Source organism: Protopterus annectens, chromosome 8.part1 (assembly GCF_019279795.1).
Source record: "Protopterus annectens isolate FY-2018-M chromosome 8.part1, PAN1.0, whole genome shotgun sequence".
Lineage (NCBI taxonomy): Eukaryota > Metazoa > Chordata > Ceratodontiformes > Protopteridae > Protopterus > Protopterus annectens.
This window is the reverse complement of record NC_056742.1, coordinates 73,935,997-73,961,415: the sequence shown is the minus strand read 5'-3', so window position 1 is coordinate 73,961,415 and position 25,419 is coordinate 73,935,997. Positions and strand designations below refer to the sequence as shown.

Genomic DNA, 25,419 nt, shown 5'->3' with positions numbered 1-25,419 from the left:
AAGGAAATGTTGCAGTGAATGATCTGTTGGTTACCCAGTGTTCTTTGGATGGAAAATTGTTATCTTGGGAATGTGGTATATTACATTCCTACAGCTTTTGGGATAGGCATAATGGAGATTTTCTGTAAAGATGTTTGAGGTTCTTCTAAATCCAATAAAAAGAGTAATGCTGTATATAGAGGTAGAATAGTAATTAAGCATTGTTCATCCAGTCATGTGGATATTGCATTGGTTGAATTTAATGAAGAAAGAGAATGTAGTAGCTTTAAGTTTATAATGGATGAATACAGAGACATTTTTACAACAGTTAAGTGACTTTTCTTTAAGAGGAGCCTGTCTCTAGTCCCTGTTCTGGGGAGTATATAAATGGGTGGACATGTCCCACAGTTTCATGATCTTCCTTGTTTTGCTTTACAAAATAGTACAGCTTGACTTTGAATTCTAGAAGTAGAATCTCCATCACAGTGGCTTTCCTTTAAAGTGTACTGTCTTAAACATTTCTCTGTATTTGTTTTGTTTACTTTCCTGCTTTTGAACTTGTTAAAAAGCTTGGAAGTGTACCATTCTGAGTGGGCCCACTTCAGCAGTGCTGTTAAAGTAAATTGACCCTATTGTGTGCACCTCACATACATACATATCTTTAGGAAGGACTTTAAAGTATATCCTGTTTACTGCCTTATTGTGTCATCCTTTTTGTGCTGCTCCTCTCTAATTTTTATGTACATAAAAACGCCATAATTTGGGAAAAAAACCTCTGCAATAGTTGTATTCCATGTTTTGGAGTTTCAGGTAGTTGCTGGAGGGAATAGCTGCGGACTGTGATGGTAAGAACATTTTTAGCTGTGAATCAGTGGGCTTCATGGTGGATCTTGAAGGTGTGGGAGCACTGAATGACTAATTATTTTAACCAGGTAACAGAGGTGAAGGAAAATTCTCCACTGTGGAGACCTTAGAATTCCCTGTTAAAGAATATGTTTATATGGTAGACTCTTATAGTACCTCCTTACTTTTTCCAGGTTATTACATGGTTAAATGTTTATCAGGCTGCATTAAACAATAATGCCACAACTAAGAGCCTTTTTTACATGATATTTTTTTTTGTGTGATTACAGAAAGCACAGTAGCGGTGAGCAAGAAGCAAGCACTTTGCCATCACCTCCTCTCTTGTCCTCTGTAGATGATCTTAATCAGGTATGAAGGCTGGGCAGCAGTTTTGAAGCATATTCTGTGTTAAGTATATTTGTGATGATTGATAATTAATTGTGCAAATACTGCTGCTGTTTTATATTTATACCATAGCAAAAATGGAGTAAGAGATATGAAGCATCCCATTATGTTTCTATCTGTACATAAAACGGCATCACTGAGCAGCAAATTACAATCATGCTGTTACAAAATTGTTTTACAACTGGACTTTATTCTTAACTAACAACTTTTAACCAGCTAACTTTCATTAATATGCATTTTTACAATGATTTATATATTATTATACATAACTTTGTATCTTCATTCATGACAGTCGGGTTTCGGTTCCATCCTCTGAATCGACTCAGCCGTTGTAACACGCTCGCTTCAGCCAGAAACTCTAGGACTAAGGCTACCCATAGTACCTCGCTTCCCTTTCCTTCAGATCTCATTTGCCGCATAGATTTTCAGGATGCATCAGGCCATGCTTACAAGCTAAGTGCATTATTTTTTCAATGTATTTCTTCTTTACACCTCCTCTCATAATATTTCTTGGTTGTTCTGTATTTCTGTTACTTAATTTGTGACTGTCCATGTGTGAGTGTTCCCTTTACCTGTTTGGCATTTCTTCATTCCCATAGTTTGTGTAGGCCTCTCCCTTCCCTCTGGTAACTCTTAAGTACCATTGTTTGTAGTTTTTCCACTTTTGTCCTTTCTTCTCCTTTACCCCTTTTGGGTATTTCTCTTGCTACCATTGTTGGTACACTTATAAAAAAAAATCTTCAACTTTGATTTTCACTCTGTGTTTGTGTGATCGTATGAACAGCTGTTTATTGCATTTTGTATTTTAAGTAAATCCAGCAATAGTTCCAGGATGCAAATAAAACACCAGTAACCAAAAAAAAAAACGTACCCAATGGCTATCAGGACTCCACTTTAATTAAAAAACAACAAAGCACAATTCAATAGTTTAAGCGCTTTCATCAAGAAACAATGACTTCATCAGAACGAAGAACAATGAACAGTTTCATCATTAAATAACATAGTCACCCATTTGATTGGTTAATGAGTTTATGCATAAGTACATTTTTTTAAAAGAACAGTGAATAGTATGTAAAAGAATATACATTTTGTTGTAGGAATACATATAAGGTAGGCCCACAAAGTGAGTAAAACATATTTATGCTTGTAATAGCATTTTGTATTTTACCTAACAATGGCTGAGAAACAGAAAGGTACATCTGGCTTTAAGCAATGTGAGAAATGTGGCAGAAAGATGCCCAACTCTGATAGTCATCTTTCTTGCATTTATTGTTTGTGGGTGCCACACTTGGAAATTCAGCCTCCATACGAGTTCTGTAAGGGTTTTAGTGCCTGGACCCTTGCAGAGTGTTGCAACAAATTGATCCTCGAGGGGTCGTTGTAAACCCCCTTTTCAGAGGCTTAGTCTGAGGCGGAAGCGTCAAAACCTCCTCAAAAAGGGAGCAAAAAAGGAGCCACTTATTCCCACTGTCTCCTCAATCTCAAGAATCATAATCATCCAACGGCCATGTTTCCATGGAACTGAAGTCTAAACAATCCAAATTGGTGCCGCCAACTGTCTCCACACCTGAGTCTTCGACCTCTTCCATGGTGCCGTCTATTATGGAACCGACGAAAGTTACCATGGGGTACTGACCCCTTCAATGGTACCTAGGACCCTCTCAGCACCAACAATAGCTTCCCCTGTAAAACCAGTCACTTCTCCACCAACACAAGCTTTTGGTCAATCGACCATGAGGTTGAATCCCTAGCCAGGCCTTGATATTCCCCATCTGCTGACCCCTATGTTGGTCAGCAGCTCAGTCCTTTTATTGAACATCCAGAATCTCCCTCCGGGATGTCTATTCATTCCACCAGGAGCCTTTTGGAGTTTGATGTAGTTAGATTAGTGGATCAGCTCTTGGCAGCCAGAGGAATTTCAACCCCGTCTAGGACCTCCCTCCCATCTGGAGCTGAGGTTTTCCTAACAAGGACTCCAAGTTATCTTCCTCCTTCAACCTCCATGCAGGATTTGGAGCCCTCAACCCCATCCCCTCTCCCGGTGCCAACTTCAGTACCGATGGTGGATCTCACCTTAGTACCGCAGCCCACTCTGTGGACCTCAGCTCAGTCGGAGCTGACACACGTGATCGTGACTTGGCTGCCGACTCTGGAATCCCTAATACAGCACTGATATTTCCATGACACCATCTACGGTTCCAGTTGCTTTGACAGTTCCGAGTCCTCTAGCAACTCCTTCTCTGGGGGCAGACTCATTGGAGCAGGGTGTGACCCCCAGTTCCAAGGTTGTCTTTCCATGTTCCAGGCTCCCATCCCTCTTCAGGCGAGCCTGCCTTTCAGACTATGGAGAGACCACTCACCTCAGCAGGCTCGCAGTTGGTACCCACTCTGTCAGAATGTCACATCTGTGTATCCTTTGGCTCGCAGCTGTCACAGTCTTCTATATTGGGGCAGCAGGCACGGTAGCAGCAAGACACCCTACCGCAGGGTACCCTGTCTTAGGAGTCCTCCTCAGACCTCTCCCTTAATGAGCCACCCCATAAGAGATTATGTAAGAGGAACCACACTGATTCTCTGGAAGAATCTCGCACCGAGGATACAGATTACAATGAAGGGGAAGGGCATCCGCAGTCACCCCCTGAAGATGGCTCCTTCTGAGACATCCTAGAAATCTTAAAACAGAGGGGTGACTGGAAGCCCACCAACTCTTCCTCCGAGGAATCTGTCTTCTTGCAGGCTTTCTGTGCTCGACCATCTTCCTAGGTGACCCCACCTGCAGATGAGTTAGTCACGCTCATCATGCAGTGTGCTTGGAAGGCCCCTGATACTGTTGAGCCAATTCCCCGGAGACCTGACAACCCCCCCCCCCCTCCCAAGGATCCAACCCCAAGGGTTTAGCAGTAGATGGATATGGTGATGGTGGTGGCCACACAGAAGGAACTCACAGAGGAGAGTCCTACTGTCCATCCTCCAAACCGAGAGTCTTGGACACTGGACAGATTAGGGAAGCGGATCTATGCTTTAACGACATTTACCATACAGTCGTTGAATTTCTTGGCACATTTCACCTGTCTTCAAAGGGACCTGATCACTGAGCTGTCAGGAAGCCTAGCAGGAGCACGGTGTCTGATGAGGTATGTGATAAGGTTATCTCCCACATTGCAACCCTCGAGTCCATCTCTAACTCGTCCATGCAGTTGATTGCACATACAACAGAAGAGGTGGCCAGAGCAGCAGGTTCAGGCTTCCCGCCTGGATGCGCTTGTGTGACTTCGTGTACCCCCTTCAAGTCTTCCTTTGTCAGCTCTCCCGTTGATGCTTCCTTGTTGTTTGGTCTGAAAGTTAGACACTTTAGCCAGATGTGAAAAGGATGGAAAGACCCTTTCTGCTGTGGGTGTACGTTTTTCCATTCATCACCAACCCTATTCCAGGAATCAGAGGAGTGGAAAGATGTGGTTCAGAAAAGTCCCAGGGGCATTTTTGGGGACACACTTGACGAGTTTTCTCCCCGGGGCAAAGGGGGGGGAACTCATCAGGAGGACAACCCTCCCATGGCAGAGGGGGCCTGTGCAACCAGGGCTCCAGAGATTCTTTCTCTGGGCACCCCTATCAGCACTCCTGAGAAGCAGCCAGATTGCTTATCTCTGGAGGCAGTCGGGGTAAGATTCTCTCTGCACCACTCTGGCTCTCAGTACCATCAGATTCCTGGGTGCAGAAAATAATTACCAGAGGTTATCATATCCCCTTCGATCTTTATCCAAGGCCACAAAGGCTTATCCCCGACATTCCATCCAGTCAGAGGAATGCAGCAGCTCAAGAAATTCAAAAGCTGCTTGAAAAAAACTCATCCAGACAGTTCTACCAGACCAAGTAGGATCCGGATTTTACTCAAGATTCTTTTTAGTGCCAAAAAAAGACGGGACTGGAAACCAATTCTAGACCTCAGTATCTTAAACAAGTTTGTCCAACAGACAAAATTCCAGATGGTTACGGTTTAGTCTATCCTTCTGTTTCTGGAGAAAGACGATTGGATGTGCTCAGTAGATCTTCAGGATGCGTATTGAAAAAATGGACATGCGCTCCAGAAGATACCTCCGCTTCCGTCTGGGAGCTAGTCAGTATCAGTTTCACACACTGCCCTTTGGTCTCACCACAGCCCACAGGGTGTTCACCAAATGTATGGCAGGGGTAGCAAGCTCATCTGAGGCTGCAAGGATTCTGAGTGTGTCCATATTTAGGCGATTGGCTCCTTACCACCCCCACCAGGCATCTACTGCTTCATGCCTTATACTACATTCTAGAGCTAGCAGAGTTCTTAGTTATTTCAATAAACAAAGGAAAGTCAAAACTAGCACCCACTCAAAGCATCGAATTCATCTGTGTAACATTCAACGTAAGATCCTGTGTCGTTGCTCTACCACTCCACAGACTACAAAGGTTAAGGTCACAGCTCCAATTGATACTCTGTGAAGACATAGTCCCAACTCGCTTAGTCTTACAACTACTATGGTCAATGGCAGCTATAATCACCCTAGTTCCCCTGGTGGGGTTCCACATGAGGCTGCTTCAGTGGCTCCTAGCGTCACAGTGGTTTCTGTTAACACACCTGATGTCGTATTCATTCCACATAAATCGATGCAAACAGGATCTGAACTGATGGATGAAGCCAGAAGAGGAGTTTTGGAGTCACCCCTTTTCACCCCATCAGCCCAAGGCCATAGTGACCACTGATGCATCCCTGATGGTGTGTGGGGGGATGCATTTTCAGGGAAAGACAGTCCAAGGCACTTGCTCCCCCTTAGAGGCCAATTTGCATATCCACGTCCTAGAACTGAGGGCGGGGCTTTTAGTGTTGCAAGCATTCCAATCTGCCCTTCTATCAGGGACATTTGCTGTCGAGTCACACGTCGGTCGTTTGGCACATCAACAAGCAGGGTGAAATTAGATGATCTCCATTATGTTGGGAAGCCCTGAGAGTATAGCAATGGGCAGTTGCCTCCAACTGATATCTGATAGCAATGCACATTCTAGGGAATTCCAACGTGATTGTAGACAAACTGAATAAAAGCATTCTCCTGCCTGAAGTGGTCTCTCAATCCCATAGGTAGCGGCAGAAATCTTTTCGTTGATGAGGTCAGCCTTGCTGCGATCTGATTGCATCTCCCATGAACCACAAATGCACCAGCTGCGTTGGCCTGATCCCCCCTCAGGGAGAGTCCCTGAGAGTTGTTTTTCTGCACAATTGGCCCCTAGAACTGCTTTATGCCTTTCCTCCTTTTCCCCTAATACCCCAGTTTTTGAAGAAAACGCAACGGTTGAGAAGCAAAGTGGTTTTTATTGCACCTTATTGGCCTTGTCAAGTCTGGTTCCCCTTTCTGTGGCCTGACCTAGTTCACCGTCCGTGAACTCTGGACCCAGCGCTGGGACTGCTCTCTCATCCACAGGGTTGGTCCATCCCAGCCTGCAAAGTCTCAAGCTGACTGCTTGGTACCTCATCTTCCAGGAATTGCCAGGCAGAATAATCTATCTTCCTTGGTACAAAAGATACTTCTGGCTTCCCATAAACCGTCCACCAGGAAATTTTATCTTAGTGATAATGTCTCAAGGAGAAGGAGTTGACCCTTACTCAGCCTTGCATAAGGTGCTAGAATATTTATCAACTTTATTCCAATTTGGGAACCTCAGCTTCTACTGTCAGATTTCATTTAGCAGCTATTTCAAATTTCCATAATGGCTTTGATGTTTTTCACCACGTTTGCAACACCGTCCTAAAGGGAGCTATGCATTTAAAACCAGCTTTTAAAGAACCCATTGAACCCTGGAATTTGACGTTAGTCTTACAAGCTTTGATCCATCAGCCCTGTGATATCTAATTTTTTATTCTGGAAGACATTATTCCTTGTAGCCATCACTTCAGCCAGGAGAATATCGGAATTGCAGGCATTGTGTGTAAAGTACCCATACATCATTTTTCATAAAGCGAGAGTATCCCTTAGGACTAACCCCTCTTTTCTACCCAAGTTGTCTGACTCCAACATTAACCAATCCATTGACCTGCCAGTTTTCTTCCCAAATTTTTCAAGCATAGGAGAATATTGTTTGCATTTGCTGTATGAACACAGACAGTTACATTTTTACTTAGAACGAAATCATTGAGGAAATTGGACCAACTGTTCCTGTCTTTCAGGTACTCGACTAGGCAAACCAATTTCCAAAGTCACCTTATCAAAATGGTTGAGAGATTGCATTACCTTTGTTTATCATCAAAGTAAAATGAATCCATCAACTAAAGTCAAGGTCCATTCTACCTGATGAGTTTCCACTTCAGTGGCCTTTCATTCTAGAGCCTCCATGGATGACATTTGTACATCAGCTACCTGGGAATACCCCTCATACCTTTATCACTCTTTACAAATTGGATATGGTCTCCAGGGGAAGAGCATCCTTTGGCTCAGTGGTACTCAGGAATATCCTTCCATAGGGCCTCCTGGGACATAAAGTAGCTAGGGACTCTGTCCCAGCTGTCCTGAATGAATGAAGATTGACAATATCAGGTAAAGAACTTATGTTCTTACCATAACATTCCATCTGTGTTGCCAATCTTCATTCATTCTTGATATCCCACCCTCCTACCCCCTCCAACAACTCCTGAGGTTTGGAACTAGTCCTGGTTTTATAGTAGGGCAGTTGCTCAGACAAAGCTTCTGCTTTTTATTTCTGTGGGCAAAACTCGATCTGAAGGGAAGGGAAGAGAGGCACTATATGGGTAGCCTTAACTTGAGAGTTTCTGGCTGGCAGAAGCTTGTTACAACGGCCGAGTCAGTTCCGAGGACAGAACAGAAACCCAACCCAGCTGTCAAGAATTAAGATCGACAACACAGATAGAACATTATAGTAAGAACATAACTTCTTTTTTTAGCCTCTCCTTTCAGAATATAAATATGAACAGATTGCCACTAAGTGAATATCCACTGCCTACACTGAACCTAACTGTATATTTTTTTACTTATTTTTGCTTATTACAAACGACTGAAAATGCATAAAATCATACTCTTTAATGTAAGTTTTATTTGTCTGTTATATGCTTTACTGTAAGTGGAGCTTGGGTCTCCACTGAAAATGGGTTTCTGACCCAGTGGACTTTCCTGGTCAAAAAATAAATAAATGTTTCTTACGGTATATAAGATGCATTCTTTTTGTGTGTGTACGAAAACCCGTTTGAAATGTGATCAGGAAAGAACCACCACCTTCTAGGTGAAATTGTCATGACAGTGAGCATGGAAGTTTTCCACAAACGCATCATCGTCATTCTTGGCTCAACAGATACATCGTGAATTTTTGATAATTTCTGCTGCTCTCATATCTGAAATTGGATGCAGGAGCAATGCATAGAAATGAGCATTTCATACTTTGCTGGATTCTTCTGGTGTGATTTTTTTTTTTTTTTTTTTTTTTTTTTTTTTTTTTTTATTGACGAGGCCAAGGAGATGTTAATTTCTTTATGTGCATCGTCATCAGTGCCATTAGTTATCGGTCAGCCCAAGGTGAAAAACTGTTGCTTAAGATGATATGGTGAACACCATCTGTAATTTTGGAAGGGTTAATCCTTGAAGCCCTAATGATTTAAAGTCTACTGTTGTAGACAGCTGCAGCTACTGTTCTAAGTACTGTAAACTAATTGCTTCCTGAATATTGTTGGCTGTGTCGCCAGGTTGTAGCGCAGTATCCCAGTAGTAGTAATTACTTTGTAGAGTAGAACATGAACATGTTCATATTGTTTCAAAGTTAAACACCTCTCTCTCTCTCATTTTTCAACTAGGAAACTAAAACCAAAACATGGCCTCCTAAAGCTCCTTGGCAACACTCCTCCACCCTCACAAACACATTACCCAGTCAGAGTTCTTTATATCAGCTGACTAATCCAGTCAGCCAGTGGAGTGATACATTGCAAATTCTGCAGTCACCAGTATGGTCTACAAACAGTGACTGTGCTCCTTCTGCAGGGATTTCTTCTGGTTTCAGCTATTCGCAGCAACAGCAAGCCTGCCAGCAACAGCAAGTCTCCCAGCACAAGCCAGTGAATAAGGGCTTTAAATCATTTCCTTTAAAGCATGAGCGACGGCCATCTTATTTACACCAGTACTGATCTTTTTCTTAAAAATGGACAACCTGCAGAGAAAATGTTTTCATAAAGTGGTGTGCATTTTTTGTTTTGAATATGAAGTGTAATGTTCCAACTTAGTCATTGCATAAAATAAGAATGCATTCTACCCATATGCCCTGCATCAGTCATGAAAGTGGCTTGAGATGAAAGCATTTGTGTGTGCTTTGTGGTATTGAACAAGCATACTTGTGTTAGTGTATGCAGAGGGGCAGCCTATAGTCTAATTACCTAATTGGTAAAGAAAAAAATATTACTCCTTTTTTTTAAAAAGAAAATCTGCAATTTTTGCTTTGTTTCTTAATCACAAAGTCTCCTGGCATACTTTTAAGACAAATGGATGCAGTATTTTTATATCTGGCTTATTTGGACTTTAAAAAAATTCACTGACTTGAAGTGTAATGTGCAACAATATTTCTTTAAAATTATTTGAACTCTGCTGGAGCACTTAAAAGTCTAAACTGCATAGCTCAGATGCACAGCTTGTGTACGGATGCTTTACTGTAAATAATGTAGCTGGCTGAAAGTACACAGCCTCCATTAATATTCTTAACCTTGGTCATCCAAGGAAATGGCCATTTTGTAGCTTTATTTGGATTAAGTTTCTGTTTTCTCAGAAAAAAGTATTTAAGACCACTACATTGCAGACGCCAGATGCTAAACTGCTAACTTTGTGTAAGTGACTTACTCCAGTGTTAAGACCCATCTGCAGAGCAGCCTTACATTTAAGTAAATCACTTACACTAAGATGAAGACTTTTAGAATCTGACTCTTTATTGATAACACAGTCTATATTCTGATCTTCAAAACTGTAAAATTTAACTTTCAAACTACATGAGTATAGTTACCGAAAATGAAAAAAGAAGGTCTTGTTAGTTGAAGTTAAAAAAAAAATAAAAATAAAAAAAGAAACATTTTATGAGCAGGCTCAAATGTAAATTTAATAAACAGTATAGATATGAAAATGACACTATTAAGTATCTGACCTTTTGTGTAATATAGTTTGTGCCATGTGAAAACATAACCTGTGGAATATAGAATATTCTTCCAACCAAAGTGGGGTTGGGAAACTGAATGGTGCTTTTGAAAACCATGAAACAGATGGTGAAAAATCTGTTGATGTCCCACTGTATACTAAAATTTAGGTTAGGTAGATTCTTTATATAGTTAAGCTATTTAAAATTTTCATATTTCATCCTTGAAAAAAATTCTAACAATTGGTTGCTTAAAAATAATATTTTCTGGTATGTAAGTATTGACAGTATTAATCTTATTTTTGTATTTTTCTTAAATCATTATACCATTATAATATATGTTAAATATTAGTAATGTTGATAATTAGATGCATTTTGACTAGTATAAAAGTTTTTCAACCAAGATAGCAGAAGCACATTTATGTTCCATTTTTCTACAGAGTTTAAGTACAACTATATCTGAAAGTTACCAAAAAGATATATAAACACTAAAAAAAATATAAACTTTGGGTGTTTTGACCCATCCATTTTTTCTCCTGTTTGTATAGTGAAGGGCTGTCTTTCAGTCCAGAATGTTACTTTTGTGCTGTTTGAGGATGCCAATGTTGCCTGTATTTATGATATATTGACACCATGTTTTCTGAAAATTACTACTATGTTTACAGAGAACTGTTTGCTGTATATAAATCTTTTATAGTAATGTGCTTTGCACAATCATCTAGTATTTGTTGCTTAACAATGTCTGTGTAAATTGTCAGAAATGTTCTGTATGTTCTGTCTTTCAGTTTTAAAGACCTGCAACTGTTGATATTTATCTGGCTTGACAGTGAGTTTCAGTTTTCACTTCTTGTGACTGATGTAACTTAAAGATATTTGGGATTTAAAAGACCAGCTGCATAAATACACTGAAAAGAGAGAAAAGTTATACCAGATGTAAGAAATGTAGTAACTTTTCAGTGGAGAAAATACATAGTGCCAACAAAATGTGTTATGCTGCATTTTCTTTATTTCAGTGAACATGTAAAATTAAACTTTCTGGGAAAATTTTCAGGACCTCATAATTACTATTCTTAGACATACCCATGGACTTGTAACTTATTCCAGAGTGAGAAAGCTGTGAGCTTGACTTGTGTCCCTTGATATGTTCTCTAGTACCATGTGTTTTATTTGTCAGATCTTTGTAAACGCTGATGTAATTATTCAGTTTTTAGCAGCTGTACTGCACTTGGTGAAATGTCTTGCCATAAAAATATAAAGTCTTCTTTAGTTATGCTGCCAAGTGCAAAGGGTTTGATGTGGAGCTGACTTGTTCACTGCATTTGCTTTTTATGTGGATAGTTTCAGAACTGGAATTGTACATTTTGTATTTTATTTTAAAGCTTCTGTGAGTAAACAGTTTGCTTTATTAAAGTTTAAATTCAATAATAGACCAGTTAATAGCCTCCCATGTAACATTTGCTGACTCCACAAACTGACTTTTGTTGGCCTCAATAAAAATAAATCAGAATTATATACAGAAAAGCATCATTTGCATTTTATAATAGTGGAATAAAATATATTTCTTTGCCAGTTTTTTTTTTGCTAGGTTTTAAACTGCATATTTAATTGACAAGTCATCCACCTTAGCCATGCTTTCATAGCTCTACGTGCATGGAGCATTCTTTAACAGAAACCTCCACCTTCTAGTTAGCTAGCCTTATCCAAATATTACCCTTTCTTCTTGTAGTATCACCTAAGTCCGGTTTAGTGCCCAAAAAAAATGGTACCTTTTTTTTTATAAATTTATTTTTTCGTTGCCAAAGATCTCAAATAACCAGTCATTTTTTTATTTAAAACGTGACATTGTTTTAGAAAGGTGTTTTTCTTAACCTGTTTAGCATGAGCTAGACAACAAAGATTTTGTAAATTTAATCTGATTCTGTCTGGACACTAACACCACTGGTTGCCTTGGCATCATCTTTTTTGGCATTCAGTCGCCTTACAAACTCAAGATCCTCCTCTGTACTGTAATCCCCTGCTCTAAGGAGGTACTCCACATCGAGTAAAGAATTACTAGCCATATTTCTTATAATTCTAAGGATTTCTCAGGCACACTAGTGCACTAATGCCAGGATCCCCGAGGATAACGCCAGGACTCGGGAATTTCTCCTTGTCCCATGGGAGTAATAATTTGGAGGGGGATGATGGGCAGGTTGTTCCAGTGTCTAAACAGAAAGAAACCAGATAAATCTGTCATTGTGGTAAGTACATAACTTGCATATTTAATCTGGTCATGTCTGGGCACCCTAACAGCGGGAGAGCATCTCAAAATAAACCTGGGTGGCCTAAGCTAGTAAGCCTTTGCGAATAGTGGCTCTAGAGGAGGCCCTGGCCAAGTATATTCAGACTGTACTGTTTTGCAAAAGTATATAAGGTTGATCATGTAAAAGCTGCTGTATGTCCCCCAAAGGCAAATTTCGAAGAAAGATGGCTAAAGTAGCCTGAGACCTGATAGAGTACACTTTCAGTCTAGTGATTAATAATGTTAAACACACTGCCTTACTGGCATTTGGGTAGTGTCCTGCTACCGTCTTGTGGCAGTCTACTAAAGCTCAGAGTCCCACCAATTGCCTGTCTGTGGATTTGATGGGCAAGTCACCTTGGCAGTACAGGGACTTCTTTACAGACCAACAGACAGGACCCTTTCACATTTTTAGTGCCATAGTAAGAGTAGGATCTCTTGGAAGACTGCTCCTTACTCTGGATGTCTTCAGCTGTTAAAATCAGATAAGAAACCCTTTTTGATGTTCTAGTGTCTTCACTGTTGCAGTCATCACATTTGGGTTATCTGCTTGCAGTAGCCCTCAGTCAGCCTGATTAACAAAGTCTTGGGTCCTGTGTCAGTTACGGTCTCTTCTTCCATGACGTCAGGGGTATAAAACATGCAGCCGACACCATTACATCAGTCTTTCTTGCCGTGCGGTGCCCGAAGCAGAAGCAGTTCACAAATGCTGGTCAGCCGACTCCTGAAATTTTCGTTTTTGAGTTTCAGAACAGAAGTCTTCAACTAAAAGTTAAGTACCCCGTTGGGGAAACATTTTCTTGCTCTAAACCGATGTCAGAAAAAGTAAATAATTGCATTACTTGTGGAAAGCAAAAACCTCATAAAGATTTTCATTCGTACTGTATTCCTTGCCTAGGCCCTGACCACAACGTACCTCGCTGTCGGTTTTGTGCCTTATTTAAACCACGAACTATCCGTCGGTATATTTTCGCTTCTAAATATTTTGGTGCTTGGTTCAATTATCCTGATATGTCTTCAGTAAGCCGTCTGACTACCGACATTCCAAAAAATCACAAGGATAAAGACAGAGATAGGCTACCTAGGTCTAAAGCTGCCGACGATGCTTCTAAGCCAGTCGCCAGTTCGCCGGTACTCAGTGAGGCGCTTTCACAGCCCCTGATACCTGCTACTTCAGATTTGCAGGCCTCTACTGAGACCCATTTGGAGTGCGGTATGCCGCAAGATGCTTCAACTGTGGAACCTGCAGATATCTCTACCTTGGATGGGTCCGGAGCTGTTGTGCCGGCACCGGCTTCTGAGGATGTATTCATGCCTACTGACTTGCGTATTAAACCAACGCCATCTTATTCAAGAGCTAAAACTCGAACGATGCCTAGAAAACTGATGCCCATACCGCATAGTCAGGCCTCTATGCCTAAAAAACAAATAAGAATGTCTGAAGACCTTATTACTTTGATCAGGGGAAGCCAGCCTTCCCCGTCTAAGAAACCTAGGACTGAGTTTGCTTATGATACTTCTGACCAGGATTCTGAATATTCTGTTTCCTCTGATGACCAGGATTTACCCTTATCTACCTATGAGGATTCTGATGCTGAGGACTCTATTCCCTCTGCTCCCCCCCCCCAAGAGGATTTCTCTTTTGGTGAAACCTTGCATACTCTCAGGGAGCATTTTCGTTGGGAAAGTCAGGATTTCTCTGATTCTAAAAAGAGGCTTAGGGATTTTGTACTCCTGCCCCAGCACAGGCCTTTAGACATACCTCCTGTACTAGACATTGTTGATGATGCCTTTTCGGAATCTTGGCTCCTGACTCTCTACCTCCTGCTCCCAGAAAACCTGATAGATATTACAGGGTCCCTGACTCAAACAAGTTCCTTTTTAAAAATCCTGCTGTGGATCTTGAGACCAATTCACAGGGACCCAAGGGCATTAAGGCTACTACTGCCAAAAATCCTACCCCCTCTGATAGAGATTCCAGGGCACTGGATAGATGGGGTAAGAAGATATACACTTCTGCATCTTTGGCCATTAGGGCCTTAAACTGCCAGTTCCATATGTTAAAGCATCAGCAGCATATTATTGGATTGCTTAAACAGAAAATGATGTTGATTCCTAATCGTGCTGAAAATAAGTATTTACAGATTTTACTGCATTCAGCTGAACAAGTTGGAAAACATACTTTGTAATGTTGTTTTGATTCACTAGAAGCATCTTGCAGGGCTGCTGTAATTGGGTATGTACTTAGAAGGCATGCTTGGCTTAAGGAGCAATCCTTGCCAGATCATGATAAAGCAAAATTACTGGATGCTCCCTTAAACCAGGACCGCCTGTTTGGCAACAAGGCAAAATAAGTTCTTAAGATGGAGGAAAAAGCTAAATCTATGCAAACTGTTACAACCTCCAAGGTTTAGTAGGCATTGGCCTTCCAAAAATTGGTCCTTTCCTGCTTCTTCCCCAGACCTTCTCAGTCCAAACCCAGATCCAGCAGAGCTCCCAGGCTTCAGTCCCAGGGTATGCACAGGACTAAGCAGTTGGGGGGGGGGGTCTCCACTTCCAAATCTGGGAGTAATAAAACTCCCCCATGTGGTAGACTGTTTCAGTGACTTATTTTTAAAACTTCCAAGCACTTCTCAACTGACTGCCCTTTTGGGGGGAAAGATTGCTCTTCATGCAAAGAACTGGGAACTCATTACCCAGGACAAATGGGTTCTAAATATAGTGTCCCAGGGATACAGATTTCACTTCCACACGTTACCAACACCAAGCGGGTGGCCAGATCTACCCCCAAATCAGTGGGCAGAGGCCCAAGAGCAAATACTTTCTCTCTCAAGCATGGGGCCTATTCAATTGGTACCAGAAGAGGAAAAGGGACAAGGTTTCTATTCGAGACTTTTCCTGGTACCCAGAAGACGATTCATGGTGTCCTATCCTGGACCTGTGTATTCTAAACACCTTTTTGGTGATTCCAAAATTCAAGATGCTGACTCTTCACCAGTTGCTTCCCATGCTAGGCAAAGATGCCTGGTTGGCAACTTTAGATTTAAAGGAAGCATACCTGCACATCCCAATCAGGGAATCTTGCAGAAGATACCTACTCTTCAAAGTAGGCTACACGCAGTTCACTGCACTGCCCTTTGGCTTATCTACTGTGCCCAGGGTATTCAAAGTGCCTAGCTCCAGTCATTGCATTTTGCAGGCAAAGAAGTATTCAAATATACCCATACCTGGATGATTGTCTAATTCAGGCAGAAAGCCAGGACATACTTTTGAATCACCTGGCCTTTGTACAAGGGGTGCTAACTTGTCTGGGGTACACAAACGAAAAGAAATCACACCTGGTACCCTGTCAACAAATTATATTCCTGGGAGCAAGCTTGAATACAGTTTCCCAGATGGCTTTACTCATGCCAGAGAAACATTTAACAACCTACTTCAAACAAGTGGCCACAAAAGCCCTGCTATCTGCAAGGCAAATACTACAAGCCTTGGTGTTCATCGCCTCCTGCATTTTTCTAATTCCATATGCAAGACTGCATATGAGGAAACTACCATGGTATCTAAAAAGACTATGGTGTCAACATTCTCAGGATCTAGAAGCAATGATTCCCATCATACCTTGCCTATGCCTAGAGTTCCTTTGGTGGGCAGAGGCCTGCCACCAAAACAAGGGACTACCATTCACACTACCCACTGCCGCCCAAAACCCTAACAGACGCATCAGACATGCATGGGGGGCTCACCTGGCAGAGAAGTGCATTCAGGGCAAAAAGAACCCAAGTCAAATGCACCTGCATATCAATCAAAAAGAAATGTTAGCTGGACAGAATGCTCCGACAGCCTTCAAGGACCACATTCTTCCAGAACAATTAATGGTAAAGACGGACAACACCACTGTTATGTGGTACATAAACAAGCAGGGGGGTACACATTCTTACCCCCTCTGCAGACTAGCCATGGCATTGTGGAACACAGCCCTGAGCTACCAAGTGCATCTACAGGCTTAATTCCTGCCAGGAAAACTAAATACACTGGCAGACGAAATAAGCAGAAACCTCATGGACCTACACGAGTGGAAACTGGAACCAAGGATTTTCAACTTGTTGACAAGCAAATGGGGGAGCCCAGATATAGATCTGTTTGCCTCCCCCCAGAACTATCAATTGAACAAATGTTGCACAAGGACTCCCCACAAACAAGCTTGGAAAGTGGTTGCTCTGTCCTTCAGCTGGACAAAACTGTCAGCTTATGCCTTTCCTCCTCTGCCTCTGCTCTCCAAAGTACTACTAAAGATCAAACAAGACAAACCAAGGACGATTTTGATTGCATCAGACTGGCCACGCCAACACTGGCACCCCCTCTTGCGCAGTGTGTCACTGTTGGCCCCATGACACTTGCCTTAGACTCCTACCTATTGTCTCAGCAGGAGAACCAGACTCTGCACCCTCAGTTCAAACACTGAACCTAGCAGCCTGTCTAATTACCTAATCTCTCCTTTACCATCCCTCAGTAAACCAGTGATGGATATCATTTTAGAGACAAGGAGGCCTAGTACTAGAAAATCTTCTGCTGAAAAATGGAAAAGATTCTGTACCTGGAACCAGTCTCAAGGGATGAGCACAGCAGTGCCCAATTTACCTCAGATTTTACAATACTTAACTGAGATGCTTCACAAGGGCCTGCCTTTCTCCTCTATCAAAATTCACGCCCCAGCCATTTCAGCTCATTGTAACAGCACTTCCCCTCTTCTCTTATCCACTGCTCAAGCAGTTCCTCAGAGGGGCCAAAAATTTACGACCACCCAGGAGAGCTCCAACTCCAGCCTGGGACCTTAACTTTGTATTGGAAAAACTCATTCTTCCTCCTTTCAAGCCAGCTGCTACTGCAGACTTAAAATTCCTTTCTTGGAAAACAGCTTTCCTTTTAGCAATGACGTCAGCAAGAAGGGTATCTGAATTACAGGCCCTTATGGCAGTGGAGCCTTTCATCATCTTTCATGCGGACAGGGTGTCCCTCAGGACCAATCCCTTCTTCATGCCCAAGATGCTATACAGTGTGGCCCGTAATCAGTCCGTTCATTTGCCAACCTTCTTTCCTAATCCACAGAACAAAGGGGAGTGGATACTGCACTCCTTAGATGTGCACAGACCACTTAGATTCTACTTGGACAGGACTAAACCTCAAAGGAAATCTGAACAACTGCTGGTGGCATTTGCTGCAGGGGCAGAGGGGAAAGCTATTTCAAAGCAAACCATTTCCAAATGGATAGGTGGTTGCATTCATTTCTGCTACAAGCACCATGGAAAACCTATCCCACAGGGGATCAGTCCCCACTCAACAACTCTACAGCCTTTCTCAGAGGCATCCCTACCAGTGACATCCTAGAAGCTGCTACCTGGAGTTCTGTACATACTTTCGCCAAGCATTACCATCTGCCAATTTTCAATAAATCCAGAGCTGGGTTTGCCTCTGCAGTCTTGCAGGTCCTTATAGCTGGTCCTAATGCTGTCTAAATTCCTCCTCCCGTCTTTAGCTTTGGGAATCTACCCAAATGTGGTGACTGCAACAGTGAAACACTAAGAACATTGTACAGTTGTGTATACCTAACATAAATGTAGATGTTCGAGTTTATTCACTGTTACAGTCCTGGTTACCCTCCCTCCAGCCCCCTGTCTTCTTTTGGCTACACCTCTACTCTCCTTTACTGCGCTTAAAAGCTTTTTGGTGTATTTGCTTTTTTGTTGGAGGTATAACCTTGTATTTTTATATATGTAATTGCTTCCCATTGGGGGGCACCTGACATTTGGGGCAAGAAAAACTGATGTAATGGCGTCGGCTGCATGTTTTATACCCCTGACGACCTGACGTCACGGAAGAAGAGAGAGCAACCGACGCAGGACCCAAGACTTTGTTAATCAGGCCAACTGAGGGCTACTGCAAGCAGATGACCCAAATGTGATGACTGCAACAGTGAAGACACTAGAACATCTACATTTATGGTAAGTGTACACAACTGTACTTTTTTTTTTTTTTTTTATACTCCCTCTGCTTTTTGTATCGGTGCTTGGATATAGGGTATTCTGCTACTTTGACTGCTTTCTCTTATTAGAAATATTGTATATTCTTTACTGTTTACTTAACTGCACAGTACAAGTCTTATATACTGTTATTTTAAGCTGATTGTTGGTTTCTGGCAATGTTTAACTTTTCAAATGTGTTTTATGGCCATTTATGAATGTTTAGGTGAGTTTCTGGACTAAGGCTATTTTACTTTGGTTCTTTTCATTACCTTCTGCTTTTAGAACTGCAAATTCATCACTGCTGTTTTTTTCTGCTGATTAATTTTGACAGGAAAACTTACAAATATTGAAGTTTTTCTGTGGGGTTATGATTATTTGAGGTAACTGAGCAGGATTACAGCATTTTAAATTATTTTTCTAAATCACGATTTTGATGCCATTTCTAATGTTAAACATTTCTCACAAGATTTTTTTTATAAGTTTATGCTTTATTTTTTGTCTAATACTGTTTTATGCTGTTTCTGTTCATTTGGGGGCTGAAAATTTGTTTTACAGAAATTGAACTTTTGTGCATGTATTTGTGCATTGAACTGTGTTACTGAAACTTCTGTGATTTAATTCAGTCCAGTGTTCAGAATAATACCCCTGCAGAAATGCACTTCAGTTTGCTGTTTAGAGGAAAAATAGGAGGAATGTGTTCATTTTTTACTGGCTGATCTTACTGCCATTATTTGGTATTGTTCATGCTAGTTTTTGTTCCCTGACTTAATAGACTCTAAGCTCCCCCACCATATACCTCTTTTGTACCCAAATAGCATGCCTTTGGTTTGTGACTTCGCAGTAGCCTTGGGCAGGCTGTTGGACCACTTGCATCCTTTTACCTCTAGGTCCCCTGGTGTGGTGGTAGTTACCAGTACTGTACGTGACATGAGGGTCAGACACATCATCTGGGGCTGTATCAGTGCTTGGCTCAGGTATGGGAGAACCAAACTCTTTAGGTGCAGGGGAAGTCAGGCGTACAGAATCTGTTGCCAGTGTTAATGCCCCCCACCCAGGGATTCTCGCACTATAGTAGTGCATGCTAAAAAGAGACAGAAGATCCACCACATTACAGGGCAATCATCTCCAACTGTTTTTTTTTCTGAGCAGGAGCATAGGTGGCTCTGACTAGGTCATTATTCAGGCCATTGGTTATGGGGTGCAAACCCAGGTTATGAATAACACCTGTGCTCCCACCAGGTTCACCCACCCAAGGATCGTGATTTTGAAGGGGATCCGGAATCTGAGGTTTCACAAGTATCAGAGTCTGACCACTCAGTTTCCTCAGAGGACAAACAGATGTTTTCTTTTTTTCCAAATGTTGGTTAGATGTAAGGATATATTCTGTTGGGAGCAATCATCAGCTGCCTCCACTTTCAGCAGGTTATCTTTTGGAAGTTGAAACCCCGGATATCAGGACCTTCCAACTCTGTCATCAACACAGCGGATGTTTTCAAGAAAGCTTGTAATTCTGTACTGAATTTATCTTAAAAAGTGTTTAAGAAATTCAGGATGTGCTCAGCCATGCCTACACAAAAAAGCCTCCTTATCTGCAGATCCTGTTTCTGTGTCCCCAGTGACTGTTGCCAGTAAAATACCATGTCTTCATGAAACCCATTCCCTCAAGGTAAACTAGGCAAGTGGCTAGAATCTCAGAGAAAGAAGATGGCATATTCCAGCACAGTAGCTTTTAAAATGTTTAACTACCAGTGTATTATGCGGAAGTTTGCATTGAGATATATGTATAGTTTAGATGAGTTCACTGCATTGTTACTTGCTGATTAGAAAGACTGTGTGTGAAAGTGATTTCCAATGTTTCTCAACTGTCTAAATGTACATTAAAGGAGTGCCTTGGAGGGTATGATACTGTTTCTGGAAATGCAGTGCTATCATTGGTGGTAAGGAAGGTATGCTTGGTTGCACAACCAAAGTTTTTTTGTTGAGCTAAAAAAAATGAGATTGTGAATGCTGTGCTTGATTCTGATTTGTGTATTTGGCAGAGCAACTATATCCTAAAACACTGGAATGACCGAGGTAAACTGATACAAAGGGTGTCTAAAATGTTTCATATCCCCTGATTTCCTCCAATACATAGGATAATTTTGGTGGCCCAGCAAACAGACGCACAAAAGTCAAGGCACCAAAAGGAAATGGCAAGATGAAAACTCAGCCGAACCTAACAAGGGATTCCTTTCCCAAAAAAGGATTTATCCCCTTTCCAACCTGTGATTATGCCAAGGCTCGGCACTCATCATTCCTAGGTTCCCCTCCTGGTACCCTGTCTGGAAAGTTAGTTCTCAACAAGGCACCTTGCCGGTCAGTGGTTTCCAACAAATGGGCGCTCAAGATTGTGACTAGAGGTTACAGATGTCAGTGAAAGGAACATCTGCCTCCATTCATGGGGTTCTCCCTCACCTGCTAGACCATCCTTTATTTCCTCCTATTCTCTGGCAGGTGCTGGACTCTGGAACACAGAGCAGCTCCCTCCTTTGGAGAGAATGAAAAGGTTATACTCCAGAATTTTCTGGTCCACAAAAAAGAGGAGTGGAGACTGATGTTGGACCTATCCTTTCTGAATACTTTTGAGGTCCCCAAGTTCAAGATGTTCACCTTGCAGACAGTGCTTCCTCTTTTGCAGAACCACTGCTTCTTGGTGAACCTAAACTTGAAGGGTGCATATCAATATGTTTCAGTTGCTCATTACTTCAGGAGATATGACATTAGTTGTGCCTGGTGTTGGCACTATCTGTTCCTTGCACTGGCCTTTGGGCTGTACATTGCACCTAGAATGTTTATGAAATGCCGTAGTGCTGTAGTGGCTCACTGCCAGACTCTTGGTATTCATGTTTTTCCTTGGACAATTTGCTGATATGTGCAAAATCTGTATCCAGGTGTTTAGAAATTGCTAGAGAAGGTGTTGTCCTTGCTCTCTCAGCAAGGGTTCAAGTTGAACCTTTGGAAATTGTATCTGGCACCCTCACAAAGACTCTTCTTCCTGGGTACTTAATTGATAAAAATTGTCCTTTTTTCCTGAAAACAAGGTCCTGTCCTACCAGATGATATTTCAGGAATTCTCCAGGAGGAACATCACCTTGGCAAGAGAATTCCTAAAACTTCTAGGATTTATGGCATCCATGATTCACATGATATCACTGGCCTGTCTCCACATGAAGCAAATTCAGTGTTGAGTATGAAATTGTTGGACCCACCACTTACATTCCCTAGAAGCTCAGTTGCCGGTGTTGGACTTTATCAGATGAGAGTTAAAGTAGTGAGAGCACAGCTGGGTATCAGTCCAGGACTTCCCTTCTTTCCCACCTGTTCCAGCACAATCGGTTCAGACAGGTTTGTCTGGTTTGCTTAGGGAGCTGTCAATGGTAGTGCAAGTGTGGGCCACTTGGAGGCCCATGGATGCACAGAAGTATGTCAGTATCAAGGAAGTGTTAGTGGTGATTCACTCCTTGAAGGTCCTTCATCACCTGTGGACACCGGGTCCTCTCTTGTAGTGATGGACAACACAATTGTGATGTATTTCAACAAACAAGGGGGGTACAAAGTCTTACCCCCTGTGCTGGTTAGGAGCTGGCTTTACAATGTTCTGTGATTCTTCAGGCATCATACATCTAGTTAGAGCAAAACACTGTGGAAAACAGACTAAGCAGATCCTAGGCAGACCCACATGAGTAGCAGCTCAAGGCAGTGGTGTTCTAGGATCTAGTCCAGATGTGGGGAATGCTTCAGATATGTTTGTTTGCCTCATTTCTAAACAGACAGCTGGAGAAGTTCTTTTCCAGACATCCTTGCAGCCATGCTTGGATGACAGATGGGTTATCATTCCCTTCCATGTGAATGTTTTTGTTTGCACTTCTACTCTTTCCAGTGATTCACAAGATACCTCTAAAAATTCAGACGGAAATGCCAAAGGTCATTGGGGTGTATCCATTTTGGTCCTGGCAATCTTGGTTCTCTTTTCTTATGGTATTAGGCATGGGCAATTACCACACACTTTCTCACACACAGGATTTACTCCACACAGTTTTAGAAGTGATTGGTGCACCTCAGTTTAGAGAACTAAAGAAGGTGGAGTATCAGTATTCATCAAAGATAAATACACCTCTAGATTGGTTAAACAAATGGACTCCCTTGATCTAAACCAGGTCCAGTTTGACTGCGAGTAAGACCCCTCTCCAATTTATTGCCAGTTATAAGACCCCCTCCATGAACCAGGATGTCCACACTACATACTTTGATCTACTTGAATTGCTTAAGATACAGCCAAACACCCTGGTTTTCAATGATGTTTCACTTTTGGGTGAATGTAACTGCCCATCCATAGACTGGGTAAAATATATGTGTACTAGCACCCTTACCCAACGGTTCTTGGGCTTAACTCCAATGCCTTGGACCAGTTGGTTAACACCCCCACAAGGGGCCCAAACACACTGGATCTGGTGCTCCCTAACATGGTTGATCATTGCACCACCCCGTGTGTATGGCCCTCCGTAGTATGATCTGATCATAAATCAGTCTGATTAGAAGTAACAACATATGACTCCCTATTAGAAGCAACTAGACTAAAAAACTTTTTCAAAGCTAATTACAACCTAATACATGACAACATTAATAATTTCATAGCCCCTGCCCTCACTGATGGCATGGACACCCAAATGTATTGATTCAACCATACTGGACAGGACCAAAACAAGATCCTCAAGAAAGAACAAGCCTTGCCTGGTGGACATCCACCTTTAACAGGTTCATAGGTAGGTACTAGGCTATTGGCCCTAGGGCCTATATAAGCCTAGCCAAATGGCACCCTGGCTTTTGCCACCCAAGAAAATTATTTTCCTGTGCCCCTGTCAAGTAGAGCCACAGAAGTGATCCTGGGGCGAATTTCCTATCTCCCATCCAATCATCAGGATTTTTCTTGAAGATTGCGAATAGGGGGCTTTGTTTGATATAGATAGGTAATTTGTTCCAGAGTATAGGAAGTCTCTGAGACAGGAATCTATCCCTCCAGCATGTTCTGTTTGTTGTGGTGACAAGGTTTAGGTCCCTAGAGCGTTTAGCTAGGAGGGATTGGGATTTCTTTACGTGGAGCATGTCCAACAGTTCTGGGTTTGACATAGCTGTGTATGTTAGGCAGAGATTGCCTCTGAGTAGGCGATATGTGACAGAGTAAAGCTGGAGTTTTTTGAGACAGTCTGCGTAGGGCATCTGTTTGAGGCCGGTAATCCTCTTTGTGGGGTATTTCTGTGGCATTTCCAGTTGTAGATTTCTTGTGAGGTACATACCTAAAGGGGCATTGTACTCTATAATGGGTCTAACGAGTGATGAGTAGAGGGGAACAGTGACCTCTTTTTTTTTTTTCCTGGATGAGAAACCTTTTGTGATGAGGTGTGCCACATAGAAGGATTTCCTGACTACTGTGTCGATGTGATTATCAAAGGAGAGACTACTGTCCACCTGTGTCCCAAGGTCTCATCACGCTTTCGGTGTTAAGTAGACTACCGCCTGTTTGGTAGTTCATGGGTACAGAGTTTTTACCAAAAGGGATGACAGTGCACTTTTTGGCATTGAGCTTGAGGCCATGGCTTTGACACCAGGCATCTGTCTCATTGAGGCCCTTTTGTAGGATGTCCACGTCATTACGAGTTTTGATTATGGCTCCTAGTTTGCAGTCATCTGTGAACTTTGTTAGCCAAAGACCTTCTGTGTTAGCCTGTACTTCAGAGAAGTAGATACCAAACAGGAGAGGACCTAGGACTGAACCCTGTGGTACTCCACTTGTCACTGGTCTGAAATTGGATTTAGTGTCTGCTACTTTCACAGTGTGGGTTCTGTCAGTGAGCCAGTTGGCAACCCATCTTGTGACACAGGGATTTATACCCAGTTTAGTGAGTTTGTCTATAATTCCAGAATGGGGGGATGGTGTTGAAAGCCTTGGCGAGATCTAGATAGGCTGTGTACCACATTACCCTTATCTACGGATTTGGTGACTGCTTCAAATAAGTCGGTCAGGTTTAGGAGACATGATCTGCCTTTTACAAACCCGAACTGGGTAAGGTCCAGGGTTTGGAGATGTCATTGTTTATAAGTTCCATGATATGCTCCATAGCCTTGCAGACCAGGCTCTTCAGGCTAATGGAGCAGTAGTTCCCGGGGTCCTTGGTGGCTCCCCCTTTATGGAGTGGGATAACCGTTGTGCGTCATTCAGTGGGCACAAACCTGAGGTGAGGCTATGATTGAACATGGTACTTAGGTGAGGTGCCAGTTCGTTCTGTAGTTCATGTAGAATGCAATAAAACCAAAAGTGGGAAATGCAACCAAACTGAAACTGAGTCAAAAGGCAACCACGAAACGAAACAATCGCCACCAGGAAGTCAGCCAAAGCTCTTTATTCCAAAACCAAGCAGACAAGGCTGTCATTAGCCACGAAAAAACATGTAAACGCCTTAATCCTCTGATAGGACAGTATGTTTTGTCAGATTCTGACTTCTTCAGACAATCAGTACATTCAATTAACACAGTATGTATAACGTTGACCATCAATTGATTAATTGAAATTATTACAATATTTGCAGAATGGGTGTCTATTCTGCAAATATTGTAATAATTTCAATTAATCAATTGATGGTCAACGTTATACATACTGTGTTAATTGAATGTACTGACTGTCTGAAGAAGTCGAGTATCTGACGAAAACGCATACTGTCC

The 25,419-nt window shown here is 42.0% G+C and overlaps 1 protein-coding gene across 2 annotated transcripts in view; it reads left to right on the top strand.

The window, feature by feature from the left end:
* Nucleotides 1-11,878, top strand: part of GARRE1 (granule associated Rac and RHOG effector 1) — a 1,402,647-nt gene extending 1,390,769 nt beyond the window's left edge. For both annotated transcript variants that reach the window (XM_044081683.1, XM_044081682.1), the window contains 2 exons: nt 1,113-1,191; nt 9,047-11,878. In XM_044081683.1, the coding sequence (XP_043937618.1) occupies nt 1,113-1,191; nt 9,047-9,373 (406 nt within the window). In that variant the 3' untranslated portion in view covers nt 9,374-11,878. The remainder of the gene's footprint in view (nt 1-1,112; nt 1,192-9,046) is intronic.
* Nucleotides 11,879-25,419: the final 13,541 nt, after the last annotated feature.